At 38.6% G+C, this 20,346-nt stretch overlaps 1 protein-coding gene across 2 annotated transcripts in view; it reads left to right on the forward strand.

Annotated features, from left to right (window-relative positions):
* LOC130930352 (GRAM domain-containing protein 2B-like) overlaps positions 1 to 17,765 on the forward strand; it is a 27,343-nt gene extending 9,578 nt beyond the window's left edge. The window contains exons 4-13 of one of the 2 annotated variants that reach the window (XM_057858251.1): positions 420 to 492; positions 3,270 to 3,373; positions 3,454 to 3,543; positions 7,466 to 7,537; positions 7,656 to 7,718; positions 7,977 to 8,073; positions 8,297 to 8,344; positions 8,438 to 8,537; positions 10,594 to 10,695; positions 17,003 to 17,765. In XM_057858251.1, the coding sequence (XP_057714234.1) occupies positions 420 to 492; positions 3,270 to 3,373; positions 3,454 to 3,543; positions 7,466 to 7,537; positions 7,656 to 7,718; positions 7,977 to 8,073; positions 8,297 to 8,344; positions 8,438 to 8,537; positions 10,594 to 10,695; positions 17,003 to 17,018 (765 nt within the window). In that variant the 3' untranslated portion in view covers positions 17,019 to 17,765. Of the gene's footprint in view, positions 1 to 419; positions 493 to 3,269; positions 3,374 to 3,453; positions 3,544 to 7,465; positions 7,538 to 7,655; positions 7,719 to 7,976; positions 8,074 to 8,293; positions 8,345 to 8,437; positions 8,538 to 10,593; positions 10,696 to 17,002 lie in introns of both variants that reach the window. The other variant, XM_057858250.1, reaches the window with a different exon arrangement.
* The last annotated feature ends 2,581 nt before the right edge of the window (positions 17,766 to 20,346 follow it).

Consider the following 20,346-nt stretch of genomic DNA (forward strand, 5'->3'; position numbering starts at 1 on the left):
ATGAACTCACGACTGGAAAAAAATAACGCTGTTCGAAACGCCATTATACTCTAACGCCATTATTACCAACTGAAGACAGTTGATTGGCAGTTGGCACATTAACACAATAAGCAAACATGCCTACAGCGTCTGTGACCTTATTGGTCCTCGTTTTGGAGCCCCTTAGCAATGTTTTTGTTCATTCAAATTTGGCAGTCTTGTGAACAACACTACTTTCTTTGGCTCAGTTAAATAATTTATGGACTTCCATTTTACAGGCCCTTAAACAACAACAAAAAATAACCCATACAAGTTCCCATGTTACAAAAAAAAAACATACTGTAGAAGTTGCCATGTTTATTATATAATAAAATACTATTTTTCAAAATAGACCACTGCAAGTTTGAAATGCAAATTCAACTTTTTTTTTTCCATTACAGAGTTTCCAGAAACACAATAAAACTTTCCACAAATTGTTTCCAGAGATCCCTGAAGGAGAGAATCTGACACATAGTAAGTACAGGTTGAGCACATTAAGAGCTAGGAATTTGGGGGCATATGTTGGAGCCCCAAAAAGGGACATTCGTTTTTCATAACTAATAATAATTATTTATACAACTGAGGAAAGAATAAATGTTTATTGTATTGAAGCTATGTATTTAAACCACTTAAAGGGTATGTAGTGCCCTGGGAAAATTTTAATATTCCATCATTTATCCATAAACGCATGCCTTTTGTATTCATATCATGCCACTTCGTGTAATTACACACAAGAAAATGAAAGAAATTTGGCTCGATTGTCAAGCTAAAACGACCGGCGCCCGAGATCTGGCAGATTGTGTGCGTGACGTCACGACAAGTGAAGAGAGTGCCACCGGCCACTAGGGGGGCAGCGCCTGTCTGCATCAATATAATTCCTTCTAGTGAGGGGAGAATTAGGGGTGTTTTGAGCTGTTTATGCTGATGCATTGTGTTCGTCCTGCACATATTCCAGGTTCCCTCATGAAGAAACACCCCTCGTTGTCAATAAAAGAGAACTCAGAATTGACAGTGAGGGGTGTTTCTTCAGCAAGAAAAAGGCTCAGTGCTTTAATACTGAATGGCGTCGATGTTTTCTAGTTTCAGCGACGAATCCGACGTAGAAGGACGTAACGAATGTTCATCTAATGGTGACGAGGAGAGTTACGAAGCTTTAATCGGTGTTTTAGGTTACCAATTTGAGCCCAAACGAACGCCAATGCAGCGTAATGAAACGGTCATTGAGGGGAGAAATGACACTGATGAAACATCGGCAGCAAATCGTGTGGGAAACACCAATGATTTGTTTTGCATTTCTTTTTGTGAAGCTGATACACCGTGACTGCAAAATAAAGGAATGCATAGAATAATTATCACTTATTGCGCTATCATAGCGTTTCGCTCTGCCAACAGACACAAATATGAATGGGATCAGAGGATTTGTTCTATATATTTTACGAACGATAATTTATACATGTGTCCAGTCCTGTATCCAATGCGTGACATTTTTTTATTATAAAAGAGTACTCACTCTGGCCATTTCGAGCTTGGCTGCTCCCCTCCTTTGCTTAGCTTTAGCCTCCTTTACCAGTCACCGTCCTCTTTCTTGATATCTCGGGACATTTAGGTTACTGCGCCTGTATGGTCGGCACCGCATCTCCTTTGAGCAGCAATCTTTTACTTTACTTCTTTTCACTTGTCCATAGTTCGAGAAGCTTTCAGGTGGAAAATGCGCACCACAGAAAAGCGTGCCGGAGGCTGTGTCTAGAAAATTAGCCCTCTTTGCACGGACGAACTTTACCCATTGTCTGTGTAGTCCAGCTTTTTTTTTCGCGTTCAGGAACTCATGGATACTATATTCCGATAAATAACTATTTGTACACCACATAGCACAGCAGTTTTGAACCATTTTTGTGATGTTTTGGTCAAACAAACCCCAACGCTACTCTCTCGTCGTTAAAAAACAACGGCACCTGGCTCCGCCTCGACTGTCAATCACTTGTCGTGACGTCTCCGCCCCATTCGGCTGTTTCCGGAACACTTTCGGAAATGTTCGTCATTTTCGATCTATTTTCGATAATTGCTCATTAATGTGATTGATTTTTTTGTTAACTTTATCAATATTTGTTATCTTGGCACATAACGGTTCTATTGATGTCTCACATACCCTTTAACACAATTATACAAGCACTTTATCAACAAATCAACCCAATGGGAAGCTGCAGTGGAGTTGAAAAGTCTACACACCCAAGTTCAAATTTTTAATTTACAAAATAAAATACTTTTCCCCTGTATTGGTATAGAATTAGTTCACCTATAACCCACTGTCTTAATAATATAAAAATAGATATATTAAAAGCACTTTTTGGAGGGAGGTGGGGTCCCAGGACAAAAGAGTATACTGAAAAAAATAACTGGTGGCTTAACCTGATAAAAGCATTGTAACAATTCGCACGTACGGTACTTTTATTAAATAAATTTTACTGCTTGCAATATTAAGTTCAGTTCACAATCAGTAACATTTACTTAATAGAAGTGCAAATTGTTACAATGATTTTATAAAGTAAATCCACCAGTTATTTTTTTCAGTGTTAGTGCTCAAGCACCACCTAGTAGTCTGTGTGACCCTGGTTTTTGGGAGCAATAGCATTTTTCTGAATGATTTTTTCCCCATTTTTAAATTGCAATGATTCTAGTGAAACATTGTCTCGAGCACGGTATATTTTTAACTGTACGTGTGCACTATTTTGTTTTAACTTTTCAAGCGTCGTATATATTTTTTTAAGTTCAGCTAAGTTGCAATAAACCTTTACAGTAAGTCCAGTGCAATGCAATTAGAACAATAACTGCATAATAATAACACATTTAATCTTAAAAAAAGTTTGTTTGTTGTTTTATTGTTTCTTATCATCATCATCGGTATTATTGACAGTTACAATATAGCATTGTGATAAGATTACCCCGAAGAAAACCGAAGAAAAGTCAAGGGCTGACGGGAGAAGCCTGGGCTTATTAAATCCCAGGTTTTAAACAATTATTTAAAGTACATTACTATGTTATTGTTTCATTATTGTGTATGTATCTATTTACGTATGTATTTATTGTATACTGTATGTTGTTATGTTATATTTAAATGCAGTATGTATCTATATACGTATGTATTTATTGTATACTGTATGTTGTTATGTTATATTTAAATGCAGCATACATGTTCAAACAACACATAATGTTCCAGTGTTTTTGTCCAATTTGTGTGCTTTTCCGTCCTGTAGCTTTCATTTGCGCACTGCAGAAGGAAGTGCTTTATCATGGAAAGCTATTCATTACTGAAAATTACGTGTGCTTCTTCTCATCGGTGCTGCTAAAAGAGACCAAGGTCAGCAATCAAGGCCGATAAAAATTGTTAACCCAAGCATACAGTAAAGTATTTCCTAATACGGGTTGTGAATGTTGCAGGTAGTGATCCCTACATCCAGCATCCAAGAAGTGAAGAAACACAGTACAGCTTTGTCCATGCTGTCCATACAAACTGCTTTTGACGAGAAGGTCAGACAATGCTTTTGCTTATTATTATATCAGAAACTCGAGGAGCATTCAAAGAGAGCAGACCTCTGCCTAAGCAGAAAAAATCAAAGTGCAGTGGTACCTCTACTTAAGAATGTCTCTGTATATGGAATTTTCAGGTTACGACCATACACGGAGTTTAAGTGGGGGCCACTCCGCCCCGGTGGCCGAAAAATGTAATTGCATGTTATTGACTTTCCTATATATGATTTTAAAATTAAGAGTTTTCCGGTAAAATATTGTCTATAAAAGTTGTAAAGCAATAAAACAACATATTTTTATAATGAGTCAAAATTATTTTTCGAACAGATCAGGTGACAAACACCTTAGACCACAGGTGTCAAACCGATTCCAGAAAGGGCCGAGTGGGTGCTGGTTTGTTTTCCAACCAATGAAGAGGACACCTTTTCACCAATCAGATCATTTACATGTGTAATCAGTTTAACTTTGTCAGGTGCTGCTTGTTTCAGCAGGAAGTTCATTGGTTAAACTCTCTTCACGGAATCGGTTGGAACAAAATCCAGCACCCACTTGGCCCTTTCTGGAATCGGTTTGACACCTGTGCCTTAGACGGTCATTTGCTTTGCTTAGCCAAAACCACACGAGGACCGAAGAGGCAAGACAGATATATAGAATTTTTTCATTCCTAAGCTTTTAAAAGTGACAAAAACTACTGAGCAAGAACCAAGGATTGAAAATGTGGACAATGAAACGCCAGAGACCACAGTCAAAACAGTGAGCAGAGTTTCAAATTGCCCCACTAAAGACTAATTGTACAACAGAGTCATAACCGGTGTCTTGCCAATATAGTTACCCCCATCAAAAATTGTATCCCCTGGCCGCGGGAGCGCACACACACACACACACACACACATACACACACACACACACACACACACACACACATTAGCTATTAGTTGTGTCGACTTAAACAAATAATTGTAACCAGAAAACAACCACAGTTATATATTTTGGAGATCAACGTTCATTAAATTGGAGAAACTCCATTCAGGAATTACAGTAATAACATTTATAGATCAATCTACGAGTAAAACAGTAAAACATAGCTTTTTTTTTACGTTCAGTACGTATGTTACGTTATACAACAGAAAAAAAAGTTTTTTTTTGTTTTTTTTGCTGGATGGGCCATGTTTTAAAACCTCGTAGATACAGTGGGGCAAATAAGTATTTAGTCAACCACCAAATGTGCAAGTTCTCCTACTTGAAAATATTAGAGGGGCCTGTAATTGTCAACATGGGTAAACCTCAACCATGTGGAATGTGGAAAAAAAAAAAAAACAGAAAAATCACATTGTTTGATTTTTAAGGAATTTATTTCCAAATTAGAGTGGAAAATAAGTATTTGGTCACCTACAAACAAGCAAGATTTCTGGCTGTCAAAGTGGTCTAACTTCTTCTAACGAGGTCTAACGAGGCTCCACTCTTTACCTGTATTATTGGCACCTGTTTTAACTCATTATAGGTATAAAAGACACCTATCCACAATCTCAGCTGTCGAAGGACACCAGAGACAAAATTGTAGACCTGCACCAGGCTGGGAGGACTGAATCTGCAATAGGTAAAACGCTTGGTGTAAAGAAATCAACTGTGGGAGCAATTATTAGAAAATGGAAGACATACAAGACCACTGATAATCTCCCTCGATCTGGGGCTCCATGCAAGATCTCACCCCGTGGCATCAAAATGATAAGAATGGTGAGCAAAAATCCCAGAACCACACGGGGGGACCCAGTGAATGACCGACACAAAGCCGGGACCACAGTAACAAAGGCTACTATCAGTAACACAATGCGCTGCCAGGGACCCAAATCCTGCACTGCCAGACGTATCCCCCTGCTGAAGAAAGTACATACACGTCCAAGCCTGTCTGCAGTTCACTAGAGAGCATTTGGATGATCCACAAGAGGACTGGGAGAATGTGTTATGGTCAGATGAAACCAAAGTAGAACTTTTTGGTAGAAACACAGGTTCTCGTGTTTGGAGGAGAAAGAATACTGAATTGCATCCGAGGAACACCATACCCACTGTGAAACATGGGGGTGGAAACATCATGCTTTGGGGCTGTTTTTCTGCGAAGGGACCAGGACGACTGATCAGTGTAAAGGAAAGAATGAATGGGGTCATGTATCGAGAGATTTTGAGTGAAAATCTCCTTCCATCAGCAAGGGCATTGAAGATAAGACGTGGCTGGGTCTTTCAGCATGATAATGATCCCAAACACACAGCCAGGGCAACAAAGGAGTGGCTTCGTAAGAAGCATTTCAAGGTCCTGGAGTGGCCTAGCCAGTCTCCAGATCTCAACTCCATAGATAATCTGTGGAGGGAGTTGAAAGTCCGTGTTGTCCAACAACAGCCCAAAAACATCACTGCTCTAGAGGAGATCTGCATGGAGGAATGGGCCAAAATACCAGCAACATTGTGTGAAAAGCTTGTGAAGAGTTACAGAAAACGTTTGGCCTCCGTTATTGCCAACAAAGGGTACATAACAAAGTATTGAGATGAACTTTTGGTATTGACCAAATACTTATTTTCCACCATGATTTGCAAAGAGATTCTTTAAAAATCATACAATGTGATTTTCTGTTTTTTTTCCCCACATTGTCTCTCATGGTTGAGGTTTACCCATGTTGACAATTACAGGCCTCTCTAATATTTTCAAGTGGGAGAACTTGCACAATTAGTGTTTGACTAAATACTTATTTGCCCCACTGTAACTACATCACCAAAACACGGAAATCAAGCAAATCAGTACAGCGCAGTGGCTTCGCCCAGGGGATACAATTTTTGACGGGGGTAAATACATTGGCACGACACCGGCAGGCATACCATATTCAATGGATGAGGATCTTGGCGTAAAGTATAGCTGTCCTGACCTGCAGCCTGATTTAGAATTCCACTCAACAATGATGGGAAACAAATACACTCATTTTAAATTGATTATTTATTTAAATATTCTTGTAAGTTAATTTTATTGTTGACACAGCGTTTCGTGGTCATCAACATGTTGTGTGCCCCCCCCCCGCCCCAAAATTCAAACTCCGCCTATGGTTACGACATGCCTTAACGGGGAAAATATTGCCTCTTTTTACGAAAGAAATTTCTGGATATGAAAGGCAAAAATACAGCATGGGCTGCTTCTCGCAGCTCGCAGAGTGTACTGTGCGTAACATACTAATAGCTGCTCTGCCATTGGCAATTGCAAAGCATCTTTCTGGCATCCAATTGGTTAAGTGGGACATCTACTGTATGTGTATGTGTGTATCCCAGCGTCCTCTTCATTCGCACCTTGAGCCATGAGGTGTTCTGACAACTTTACTTGAGTGTATGAACTTATATTCTTTATTATATTCTTTGGTTTTACATTATGCACAACTCTCATTTGATGTTTATTGTGCAATAATCTAATTGTAACATGTATCTGTTACATGTTTTGATGCATTTTTATGCTTTTTATGTCTGAATTGTGGTGGGGCATATTACGCCATTTATGTGGAAAATCTGTCTCCATTTACAGAATTTTGAGTTTAAGAAACTACTTCCAAAACCAATTAATTTCATAAGTAGAGGTACCACTGCGTCTCAGTATTTGGATGAGTGGGACTTACTATAATGAGGAAACATGTTATCTTGAAAATCCTTGTCTGACCTCTGTCACCCTTGACCCCGTGACCCCCAAATCTTAATAAAATAACAATAATCACCTCTTCTGTTTCATATTACAAACCTATACAATATTCAAAAGACTTTGTATGTGTCTACACTTGATTCTCATTGTTTCTTTCAAGGAAGTACGAATTTATCGACAAAATGCTGTAATGGAAACTGGAAAAACAATGTTGTCATTGCTGCTTAATCATCTAACTCTTACCTATTTTTTCCGCAGTACTTTTTTGTTTCATTGAGGAACCGAGAGATGTGCTACAAACTCCTCCAATCTGTCAGCTCACAGGCACAGGCAAGTCTGCCGAATATGTGTGCCTAGTATGTGTTGGTATTAAGTAATAGTTGTATTAAAAACACCCGTTAGTGGCAATAGATGAGAAGAGTCAATGCTGCTTCTGTCACAAACACAGGAAAGCAGTGCGAAAAGCAGCCCTCGCAACTCTTCGGCAGAGAATGAAGCTGACTCCAATTTGGTGGGTCAACTAAAACAATGATACTTCATTTGTTCTTAAATCCCATCATTTAAAGTCAAACTTAGCCACCAAAAATGGTCTTAAATCAGCATTCTGTTTATTTTTTTTTAGGCAAACAAGGATAATAGTGCATGACATAGCATGTTCTCCTAGTACTTGTTTGTCGGGTAAAATTACTTTGATCGTGATGACTAGTGCCTCTTCTCATTGCAGTGACATTCAACTCTTGTACTAATTATCCACATATTCAATCCAAAGGTGTGCAGTCATTGCAATGTTGACGATAGGGTGGATAACGTGATAAGCAGACAGAACTGCAGTGAGGTGAATCCCAACATGACAACATCAATTGATGGTAAGGCAGAAAGTATTTTGGTCTTGACTCTAGTTTTGCATCATACATTTGTTTGATAAAAATGTGAAAGTAAACTAATAAATATTATAACGGAATTTGATATCTTCTCATGTGATAAACGCATTTATTTACCTCTGTTTATTGTGCGTAGCCTCATCGTGGTACGTTAAAGCCTCTAAAAATAGATATAAAAAGCTCTTCATTCTAACATTTTTATTAGCAGGTCCCACACAAGACATATCTACAAGAGAAGAGATGGACCACAGTGTGTGTAAGGCTTTTAAATTGTTTTTTTTTTTTTTCCAACAACCCATCAGGCGTAGAGGGAATATTTATGCAGTGCAAATGAATTTGTGTCCCTCAGCCTCGTCGCTGCTTTGGAGGATAATGGAGGACGTCACATGGTTTTTCTTCCTCAGACAAAGAGTTAATTTTAGTACAGTCTTCTATGTCTACTTCATGTTGTAAGTATGCATTATTGAGCCTTCAACTGTACTATTATTAACAAGGGCATTTGTGAATTTCTTGGGCTATGAAGAAGCTAAATATGACGAGAATATATGTGATAAAAATATGTGAGAAAGATGTTATTAATTTCTCCCTTGCAGGTTTATAACTATTTCCACCTTGGCCATTTTTTCCCAGCTGGTTATTGACTTTGAATATGAGTTTTGGTCATTTAAAAAACCTCATAAAGTCGTCCAGATATGTTCACATCACATTTTGGCTCATGTAGACCACAACATTAATATTTGGTATACAAGTGTGTCAGACATGACCCAAAATCTGATGTTCATACAGTGGTATGAAAAAGTATCTGAACCTTTCGGAATTTCTCACATTTCTGCATAAAATCACCATCAAGGTGATCTGATGTTTGTCAAAATCACACAAATGAAAATACAGTGTCTGCTTTGACTAAAACCACCCAAACATTTAGAGGTTTCAAGCATCATAGCTTGGTCAAAAGAGCTGTCTGAAGACCTGCGATCAAGGATTGTTGATTTGTATAAAGCTGGGAAAGGATACAAAACCATCTCTAAAAATCTGGATGTTGTCTACAAATGGCGAGGGTTTGGCACTGTTGCTTCTCTCCCAAGGAGTGGCCGTCCACCAAAGATGATGCTAAAAGTTCTGCGCAGAATACTCAGAGAGGTAAAAAAGAACCCTAGAGTGTCTGCTAAAGACTTTCAGAAATCACTGGCACAGTCCAATATCTCTGTGCACACATTAACTATATGTAAACTATGGCCAAGAATGGTGATCATGGGAGGACTCCACAGAGGAAGCCACTGCTGTCTATAAAAAAAAATTGTTGCTTATTTAATGTTCGCAAAAAGGCACTTGGACACTCCACAGAAGTTTTAGCTAAATATTTTGTGGACTGATGAAACCAAACAACATCATGTGTGGAGGAAAAATGGAACAGCTCACCAACATCAACACCTCATCCCCACTGTGAAGCATGGTGGAGGCATGATTTGGAGCAGTTTTGCTGCCTCAGGGCCTGGACAACTTGCAATCATTAATGGAAGAATTAATTCAAACGTTTATCAGGATGTTTTTCAGGAAAACCTGAGGCTGTCTGTCAGACAGTTGAAGCTAAAAAGAGGATGGATGCTGCAACAAGACAGTGATCCAAAACACAGAAGTAAATCAACTTCAGAATGGTTTCAGAAGAACAAAATACACACTCTGTGAGAAATTCCTCAAGGTTCAGATACTTTTTCATACCACTGTAGATGTCAAAGTCCTGATCGATGTGCCAGACTGATCTGCAGCTACAGGAAGCGTTAGGTTGGGGGGGGGGGGGTATTAAATGTGATGGTTCACTTACTTATTTTCCCCCCCTTCTGTCATTGTTTGCATACTATCCTCATTAAAATATGAAAACCTATAAATGTTTGGGTGGTTTTAGTAAAAGCAGACACTGGTTTTTCATCTGTGTGTTTTTGACAAAGATCACATTTGCTGGTGATTTTATGCAGAAATGTGAGAAATTCCCAAAGGTCCAGATACTTTTTCATACAACTGTAGAATTAATAATAATAATACAATTAATTATAAAATATAATAAAAATTATAATCAATAGTAACTTTTTTAAATTTCCCTTTGATATCTCAATTAAAAGAAAAATGAATAATCATTTTAAATAAATAAAGAGAATAATTGCAGACATCTTGTTTTATTTTTACAATACGAAATTAAAATAAGAATATTTACTTTTTCCTTTTTTTTTTTTTTTTTGCTTTTATTTAGAAAAAAAACAAAAACAAAAAAACTTAAGTTTGATTTTAAGATAAATATAAATTATAAGACTTTTTTTTTTACCATTAACTCATTATCTGCTATTGACAGTGATAGACGTCCAACTCATTGAAATTGAGAGGACTGTCTATTAATGCTCATGTTTGAGTGCAATTGACGGCGCTGGAAGTCCAATCTATTTTGACTGGGAGATTATTCACTAGCCAATGAGTTAAATAAGTGCTTTATAGAGGGTTATCGTGTGTGCGTAGGTTGGTGCTACTTCTGCTTGCGTCTGGCTACATGGGGCTGAGGATGATAGCTCTGGAGGAGCGACTCAACTCTTTGAATGAACTCTCCCTGCACTACACAAAGTGAGTGAACACATTTGGGCAAGTTAGTGGCGGGCGGTGATGACTTAATAGAAGTACCAGAGAATTTTGAATCTGGAGCATGAGTTTTTGCCTTGGGAAAGGCCGAATCGGCCTGTGCTGGGCATTCTAGAGTTAAACCGGTTTAAAACCATTACTGATGAGATCAGATTAAACAGGAAGGGCATGATTGTCTACCTGTTATCTACAGAATAAGCAATTACATTCCACTTCAGTCACACCCATGTATGTGCATGAAGTCAGTGTTGGCTACTGTTCAAAAAGCTTTTAGATGCTTTGGAAATTAAAGCAGAAACAAAAAATTGTCATTTTCAACAGGAATGGGAGAGAACGAATGAAAAAATATGTGTTAGTGGACTGTACTTTTTGTGGCTCTCAGTACATGTTTGTGTGTACTATATATAAATATATACTCTGCAAAAACACAACTTATTAAAACAAGTTAAATTCCCTTGTTTTAGTGTAAATCTACTGGACATAAATGGAATAACTGGCTGAAAATAGATTTATTTTAAGCAATAAATTATAATATTTAAAAAGCTTTGAAATGTCAAATGCTCTTAAATTACAATTATTATACTTTGTTATATTGTTCAAAACAGTACATAGTATATATATACAGTATATGCATATACACATAAAATTACAGTCCAGCAAATTAACACAGAGAATTATTTTAACATTTCCTTTAAATGGCTGCATTGTTGTTTTTTTTAAGTGTGCTAAATACTCGTTGTGAATTAATTAGATTGTGTGTATGACTTTGCAATTAATCTTGTAAGATTAATTGTGTGAACATATGTAATTTCCCGGCCCTACTCAAAATACATACAGTACAGGCCAAAAGTTTGGACACGCCTCATTCAGTGCAACACAAATGATGGTCCTAACCCAATTGAGGAAGCTACAAATTCAACATATTTATTGTTATGTTGGCTGGAGGATGTGACCCAAAAGCTCAGCAGTGAGAAGTCAGTTAACAGAAGCAGCCCGAGGGCGTGTTTATTGAACACAAAAAGAGGAAAAACCGGTGAGAAGCTGTGGCTTTGTAGATTTTCTGGCAGTGCTGGAAAGGCTGGGATGGCTTGGAGTTGCTGTGAAGAAAAAGGATTTCAATGAGTCAAAGTTTGGACAATTGAGTGGCCTGTACTTTACCATGTGAGGTTAGGTGAAGCTCTGGCGTTGAATGACGTGCAGACAGGTGTAGGCGCACTATCCTATTCCCCTCACTATCCACTCGCGGGGGCCTGCGCTTGTCAGTGACGTTCCTTATTCTCGCTATATGAATATACAACTTTAGCATTTGTTAATAATACGCTCTGTGTGTAGTATCATCCATCGATTTTTCCATCCATCGATTAAATGAGCACTTTTAAGCGAACGCAAGAAGTAACAACGGGAACATTTTTAAACAGGCATTTCACGGGAGAGCATTTCGACTCTTCGGCCAATCACGGGAGAGCACTTCGACTCTTCGGCCAATCATATAGCGAGAGCGAGTGGATAGTGAGGGGAATAGACCCTACTCACGTGACGTCACAGCCACGCCCCCGCGCCATGATGTCCGCATACTCGCCATAGAAATGCATTAGCGCTTCGTAAATTCTTCCTATTATTGCACGTTTTACTGCTCGTCAACATTAATACTCAAAATGGTGAAGTCGTGTGTGGCGGTCGGTTGCAAAAACAGAGAAGATAGACGGAGAGACTTGAATTTTTACCGTATTCCGAGAGACACGAAGAGGAGGCCGCGATTGACTGCTGCAATTCGACGAGACAACTGGGCTCCAAACGACTACCACAGATTATGTAGTAATTTTATATCTGGTAAGATGCATTTAATATATATTTAGAGGGTTTCGGGCTGACAACCACAATTAAGATCATTGCTAGGCTAATCGCCGACAACATACACGTATGTATGTAGTTAGTGCTATCGCTAAACCATATAAACATTAAAAGCCCTAGCTCCATTGACAAATGACATGAAATACATTAGACTTGACAGTGGATGTTAGCAAGAACAAAAGATTTTCAATTGAAAATTTCGTAACTCACCTTCCGAGCACAAGATTCCTGCCGAATTTTCGTGTACGAGGACGTGTTTCACCTAACCAGCAACGTAGCATTTATAAGCCTCCAAGCTCTTAAAGTTTTTCAAACTTTCGTGAGAATAGGCTGATTTTGTGTGGGTATCAGATGTCAGGCGAAGCCAGCGGGTCGAAAAACATCGATTTAGGCATCAAATACGGATCTGGCGAATGGATAAACTGAAGCTTTTCCACGTAACGCCTTTTATGCAACGGATCCAATGAGTTTACAGCGTCAGATAACACCGGGGCTTCCATGAATTGCTCTATAACTTGCTCGACTAATAGAAAACAATGAGAATAGGTCTGAAAAAGAGGTACAATATGGCGGCCGGAAACAGCGACACGCCCATTTTGTGACGTAGGTGAGTAGGGTCTATAGCAGTGGTGTCCAAACTATTCCACATAGGGCCGCAGTGGGTGCTGGATTTCATTCCTACAAAACAAGACATCTTTTTACCAATGTGGTGTCTCACAAGTGGAATCAGTTGACTGCAGTCAGGTGCTGCTTGTTTTAGCACAAACTTCATTGGTTAAACTGTCTGTGCTCGATTGGTAGGAACAAAAACCAGGACCCACAGCGGCCCTTGAGGACAGGTTTGGACACCCATGGTCTATAGGATAGTGAGCCTACACCGGTCTTTTGTAGTGACAGGCTGTTGATTGTGAAGTGGAGGCAGGTGTGGAGATTGATGACAGGTGTGCACAGCAGAGTCAGTGAGGAGTGGGAGGAGGTGAAGGTGAGTGAGCCGTAACATTAACCCTGATAAAGGCATACCTGTGAGGTAACACCAATTTCAGGTGACTACCTTTTGAAGCTCATCGAGAGAATGCAAAGAGTGTGCGAAATGTAATCAGAGCAAAGGGTGGCTAATTTGAAGAAAACAGAATACAAAACGTTTTCAGTTATTTTCACTTTTTTTTTTTTTTTTTTTTTTTTTGGATAGCTTCATGAGACCACATGTTCAGTGAAAATCTACAATGCATATAGTCATTCAAATAAATAAAAGGCATGAAGGAGAAGGTGATTCCAAACTTTTGGCTTGTACTGTATTTCTATTGGTTTATGTGATAATACAAGCCTGCTGAATAGTACTTTTGAATTCATTATTGGATTACATATACAAACATTCATATTCACACGCACAACATTCATAAACAATCACATTTACATGTTAAATGATAGTCAATGGAATTTTGATGGTATTTATTGATATGATTATTATCATGAAATTTTTTTAATTAAGTAAAGAATGCCAGGAAGAAAAGGAGTTGTTTTTTAGTCCACGGAAGGTACTTGAACACCATCTAGTGGCTATATGCAAAGCAGTTTGGAATTACTTTTTGTCTGATAACGTGACAAAAAAAGTCTAAAGATGTCAACTAAAATGAATTAGTAATGTGATTGGTTGAAGACACTGCTCTAACTATTATAGTTTAAGTTACATGGGCCAGTGCTACTGCTTCTGAAGGCCTTGACGGATTATGTTGACATGGCAACATAAGTGGCTGAAGTCTGAACAGACAAAAGAAAAAAACGGCTTTATACATACACGTAATGCAGCTATTAGAAACACTACAAAATAACAGTAATAGACTGCTGGAAATATATGAACACAATATCGTTGTATGCATATTGGAGACTTTTTTGAGGCCTCATTTTGATAAATACAGTAGCAAATTAATTGTCAGGTTAAGTATATTTCAAAACAGCTCAACACACAGTGACTTGCGAACTTTTCAACCTTTTGCCACATTTCAGACTAAACATAAAGATATCAAATTTATTTTATTTTTGTCAAGAATCAACAACAATTGGTACACAATCGTGAAATGGAATAAAATTTATTGGATATTTTAGACTTTTTTTTTTTTTTTTTTTTTTTTTTTTAAACAAATAGAAAAACCTGAAAAGGGTGTGCAATATTATTCAGCCCCTTTACGAATAACAACCCCTTTAAGTTCAGTGAGGATCACTGAATGATCCAATGTTGTCCTAAATGACTGATGATAATAAATAGAATCCATCCGGCTGTATGATCAAGTCTCCGTATAAATGCACCTGCTCTGTGATAGTGTTAGACAGAGGTGTCGTGTCCCATTAGGCTAACCAGGTAATTGCCTAGGGCTCCCAGCCAGCAGGGGCCCCCAGAGGGCCAACAGATTTAGCACACGCGGCTTTACTGCACTGTCGCAGCGACAAGTGTAGGGAGTGTTTCAATACCATGGAATCTTTTGGCAGATTATCTAATGGTTCTGTTATCAATCCCAATCAGCACTAACCATGTCACGTAGATTATACATGTTTGAAAAAGTCCAATCAGCTATTAATACCACATGATTGTTTAAAGAGTGACTCACGAAGTACTCTCTGGAAAGTCCTTGCCGAGTTGTTTCATTATACTGCGCGAGTATGTACTGTATGTGTGTCACGTGACTCAGAGTGAGAGTGGGCAGCGATCTGGCCTTTTTTTTATTGGCAAAATGAAGAGAGGTTAACCTTCTGGAAGCAAAAAAAAAGAAAGGAAAAAAGAAGCAGAAGAGGAGAAAACGAAGCAAGACAGCGGTGACTGTACTATGTTACTGTAGTTTTATGTCCTAATGCAGTAGAAGCACTGCAGACTAGTAGCAGTAGTAGTATTTTTATGTCCTAAAACAATTAACTGCATTGACTTGTTTTAACTAGCTTGTTAGCGTTTGCTAACAGCATTGCAGCATGCTAGTGTTAGTAGACTTTAATTAAACATGCTATTGCGCCAAGTCCAACTGTCCCCCTTACTTGCACACGCTCGAAGGGCCCCATGTTGCTTGTTACCTGGGGGCCCCCAGGGGACCCTTGGTCTCAGGGTTCTGTTCAAAGTTCAGAGAGCATCATGAAGCCCAAGGAACACACCAGGCAGGTCTCAGATACTGTTGTGGAGAGGTTTAAAGCTGGATTTGGATACAAAAAGATTTCCCAAGCTTTAAACATCTCAAGGAGCACTGTGCAAGCAATCATATTGAAATGGAAGGAGCATCAGACCACTGGAAATCTACCAAGACACGGCTATCCCTCTAGACTTTCACCTCGAACAAGGAGAAGACTGATCAGAGAAGGAGCCAAGAGGCCTATGATCACTCTGGATGAACTCCAGAGATCTATAGCTGAGGTGGGAGAGTCTGTCCATGGGACAACAATCAGTCGTACACTGCACAAATCTGGCCTTTATAGAAAAGTAGCAAGAAGAAAGTCATTCATTCAAAGATAAACTTTTTATGGATAACACAAGCCACCTGGGAGACACACCAAATATGTGGAAGAAGACGCTCTGGTCAGATGAAACAAAAATCTAACTTTCTGGCCACAACACAAAACGATATGTATGGTGTAAAAGCAACACAGCTCATCACCCTGAACACACCATCCCCACTATCAAACATGGTGGTGGGAGCCTCATGGTTTGGGCCTGCTTTTCTTCAGCAGGGACAGGGAAGATGGTTAAAATTAATGGGAAGATGAATGGAGCCCAATACAGGACCATTCTGGAAGAAAACCTTTTGGAGTCAGCAAAAGACCTGAGACTGGGATGGAGGATTATCTTCCAACAGGACAATGATCCAAAACACAAAGCCAAATCTGCAAAGGAATGGTTCGCAAATAAACGTATCCAGGTTTATAATGGCCAAGTCAAAGTTCCGACCTGAATCCAATCGAGAATCTGTGGGCAGAGATGAAGACTGCTGTTCACAAACGCTCTCCATCCAACTTCACTGAGCGGTTTTGCAAGGAAGCATGGGCAAGAATTTCAGTCTCTTGATGTGCAAAACAGAGAGATATACTCCAAGCTACTTGTAGCTGTAATTGCAACAAAAGGTGGCGCTACAAAGTATTAATGCAAGGTGGCCGAATAATATTGCACACCCCACTTTTCAGGTTTTTATTTGTTAAAAAAGTATCAAATATCCAATAAATGTCATTCCACTTCACAATTGTGCCCCAATTATTGTTGATTGTTGGCAAAAAAAAAAAATTATATCTTCATGTTTCACGCCTGAAATGTGGCAAAAGGTTAAAAAGTTCAAGGGGGCCAAATACCTGCACAAAGCACTGTAGCTGTGTTGGAAGTACCTTTTGGTATAAAAACAACATATTGTTTGCATTATATTTATATTCATCATGTATCAAGTCTTCTTGTGCTTTATCTTGGGTTTTTTTTCAGCTATCGAGAAACATAACCAAGGACAAGACCCACAGAGTTTTGTAAAAGTCACTGCCTTTAAAGAACATGAGGCGGCTCATTTTGGCCCGAAAAAGACATGGACAGGAACATAAAGACTGCTATGGACCTTGTTTTTCTTCAACCAAACAAGAGAAAACGGTCTAAAAAAACAAGTTATTTATGAGAGAATTTTTTTTTTAACTCCTGGAGGAATTCACCTCTACAAAGGTAGTGTTTTCTACTAAACAGTACCACCACAAAGTAAGGCACTTCATTTTACCTCCTAGTTACAGTTTTAAGGATCTTATTTGTTGCCAAACCTTGTAAATAAATAAATTAATAAAACCTTTGTTATTGCCTATTTATAGTGTCTGACATTTTTATTCATTCATATTTGCTTGTATAGGCGCTTGGGATGTGTAGATATATGGCAGAAAACATACAAGGCTGAAAAAGCAGTTTCTGATCTTGCGCCCCCCTTTAAAATAAACTGCTGTATTTTAAGCCAAAAGAACTATTGTCTTTGATAGAACAATATGTCTATATGCTGCTATAGCAGATTCATGGTGCATTAAGTCCCCAAACTATTTTTAATTTGTCTGTTTTACCCTGGAGACCCCCGTTTACAGACGTCACGCAACAGCTTTTGTTTCAACCCAGCCATGAAAAGAAGGTAATTATATTTATTATTCGATATGTCTGTCATTTTTAGCTTAGAATCATTAATTGATGTCTAATATTTACTTTTAAAAAAATAAAATAAAAAAAAAACTACTTTTGTTATTATGGATTATTCACTTGCATATTTTAAACTTTTAAACAAATTATGTCACAATGAAAAAAAATAGTGTCTGTAAATAAGTCACGGATATCTACCTCATAACTATCATTTAATCGTTTTTTTTTTTTTTTTTTTTTTTTGATAGTCGTATTTTCCCCAATATTTAAGATGATAATCGATCCAAACAAAAATGGAAAAAAAAAAAAAAAATCATTTAAAAGTATAAATATATGAAAAAGAAAATCTCGACCACTCCTTGATTTCTGCATCGCGACCCTTGTTATATTACCATGTTTCACCCATAAAATCCCCCCAAAATCCGGTTGTGGCCATTCACAGCTGTGTCTTGACACTCGGTAATACATGCTACATGGAGTTTTTGGATAGAAAAGAAGTAAGTACGCGATAATATCTCGTTAAAACCATGGCGTCTTTAATTATGCTTTCACCTCCAGTTAGGGTTTTGCAGCTTAATTATTTTTTAATGCCCTCCTGATCAAAATTTTACTCCCTCCCAGAAAAATGCAATTTTAAGCTTTCCAATTATGTATCACACATGTATATAGGACAATTTTGAAATTTGGCCAAATTGGGGGTCTCAGAGCGGAACTTCAAGTCACCTGAGTGTTTTCCGCCAAATATTTCCGCTTATTTAAATAACCTTATGTCTAGCCAGCCACATGGCCTTTTCCCATGCTCACATAGTGATTCTTTGTTCTCCCAACAGTGTTTTATCAATTGGGCGAACATCTGCCCATAGTACTTCTTTGTGCTGTTCAAGGTCGTACAGGGAGATCTTCACCTCCCCAAGTTAAGACTGATATGTCTATTCACTGTCTTATCTAGGAGGCGGAACTAGGCTGCTCACTGGTTTTCTTCACTGTTTGTTACCCAAATCTAAACAATATGATATTGAAGGTGGGGAGATTTAGACTCGAGATGCCTCATTAGACTCTCCTGGCTAGCCAGCATCTTTCCTACTCCAGAATTGTGTGCCGTAAGTTCTTGTCCACTCAAGAGAATAAAAGAACCTGAGAAACAGAAGTCATCTTTGGCAGTTCTTCACACGACTCTTTTTCTACAGGTGTAAACCTCTGGGGTTACCTCGTTTTGTAAACCTCTCACAAAACGATACGATGTGCGAAACAGGGTTCATGTTAACGATTATCTCACGATATGGCGATACAACAATTATCGATACATGGGTCAGGAAATCATTCTATATTATAAAATATATTGATTTTTGGTCACTTCCTGTTGAGTTTGGGCCATTTCTGGGTCATTTCCTGTTGATTTTGGGGCATTTACGGATCACTTCCTGTTGATTTTGGGTTACTGAACAGGAAGTGACCTGTAAATGCCCTAAAATGAACATGAAGTGAGCCCCAAAACCAGGAAGACTGGCTGTAAATGCTGTTTCAGTGCGATTGACAGTGCTAGACGTCCAATCTTATATTTCATCCTCCCTGTCAAAAAATACGTGAAACGCCGTCAATGGCAGCCAATGAGCTAACAGAGACCCTATTCAAGTGGAAGATTTTGGTAGCAACCTGTTGGTTCATTTCTCCCCAAACAGTGACACCTTTTTAAAATTATATATCGATTCTTAGTAATTCAATAGCCTTTTGGAATACAAAGTATCGTGGTACATCACATTATTTACAGTATATACTCTGCTGGCCAAAAGTATTGGCACCCCTGCAATTCTGTCAGATAATGATCAATTTTTCCAAGAAAATGATTGCAATTACAAATGCTTTGGTAGTAATATCTTCATTCATTTTGGCTTGCAATGAAAAAACACAAAAGAGAATGGGGAAAAAAAAATCATTATCATTTTACAAAAAACTCCAAAAATGGGCCGGACAAAAGTATTGCCACACTCAGCCTAATACTTGGCAGCACAACCCTTAGAATAAATACCTGCCAACAACCGCTTCCGGTATCCATCAATGAGTTTCTTACAATGCTCTGCTGGAATTTTAGACCATTCTTCTTTGGCGATCTGCTCCATGTCGCTGAGATTTGAAGGGTGCCTTGTGCAAACTGCCATTTTCAGATCTCTCCACAGGTGTTCTATGGGATTCAGGTCTGAACTCATTTCTGGCCACTTCAAAAGTCTCCAGTGCTTTCTCTCAAACCATTTTCTAGTGCTTTTTGAAGTGTGTTTTGGGGCATTGTCCTGCTGGAAGACCCATGACCTCTGAGGGAGACCCAGCTTTCTTACACTGGGCCCTAAATTATGCAGCAAAATTTGTTGGTAGTCTTCAGACTTCATAATGCCAGGCACACGGTCAGGCAGTCCAGTGCCAAAGGCAGCAAAGCAACCCCAAAATATCAGGGAACCTCCACCATGTTTGACTGTGGGGAACGTCTTCTTTTCTTTAAAGGTAAACTCTATGTTGCCTTTATGTATGCCTTTTCCCAAAAAGCTCTCCTTTTGTCTCATCTGACCAGAGAACATTCTTCCAAAAATGTTTTTTGGCTTTCTTAGGTAAGATATGACAAACTCCAGCCTGGCTTTTCTATGTCTCCGGGTCAGAAGTGGGGTCTTCCTGGGTAT

The sequence above is a fragment of the Corythoichthys intestinalis genome, chromosome 14 (genome assembly GCF_030265065.1).
Source record: "Corythoichthys intestinalis isolate RoL2023-P3 chromosome 14, ASM3026506v1, whole genome shotgun sequence".
NCBI lineage: Eukaryota > Metazoa > Chordata > Actinopteri > Syngnathiformes > Syngnathidae > Corythoichthys > Corythoichthys intestinalis.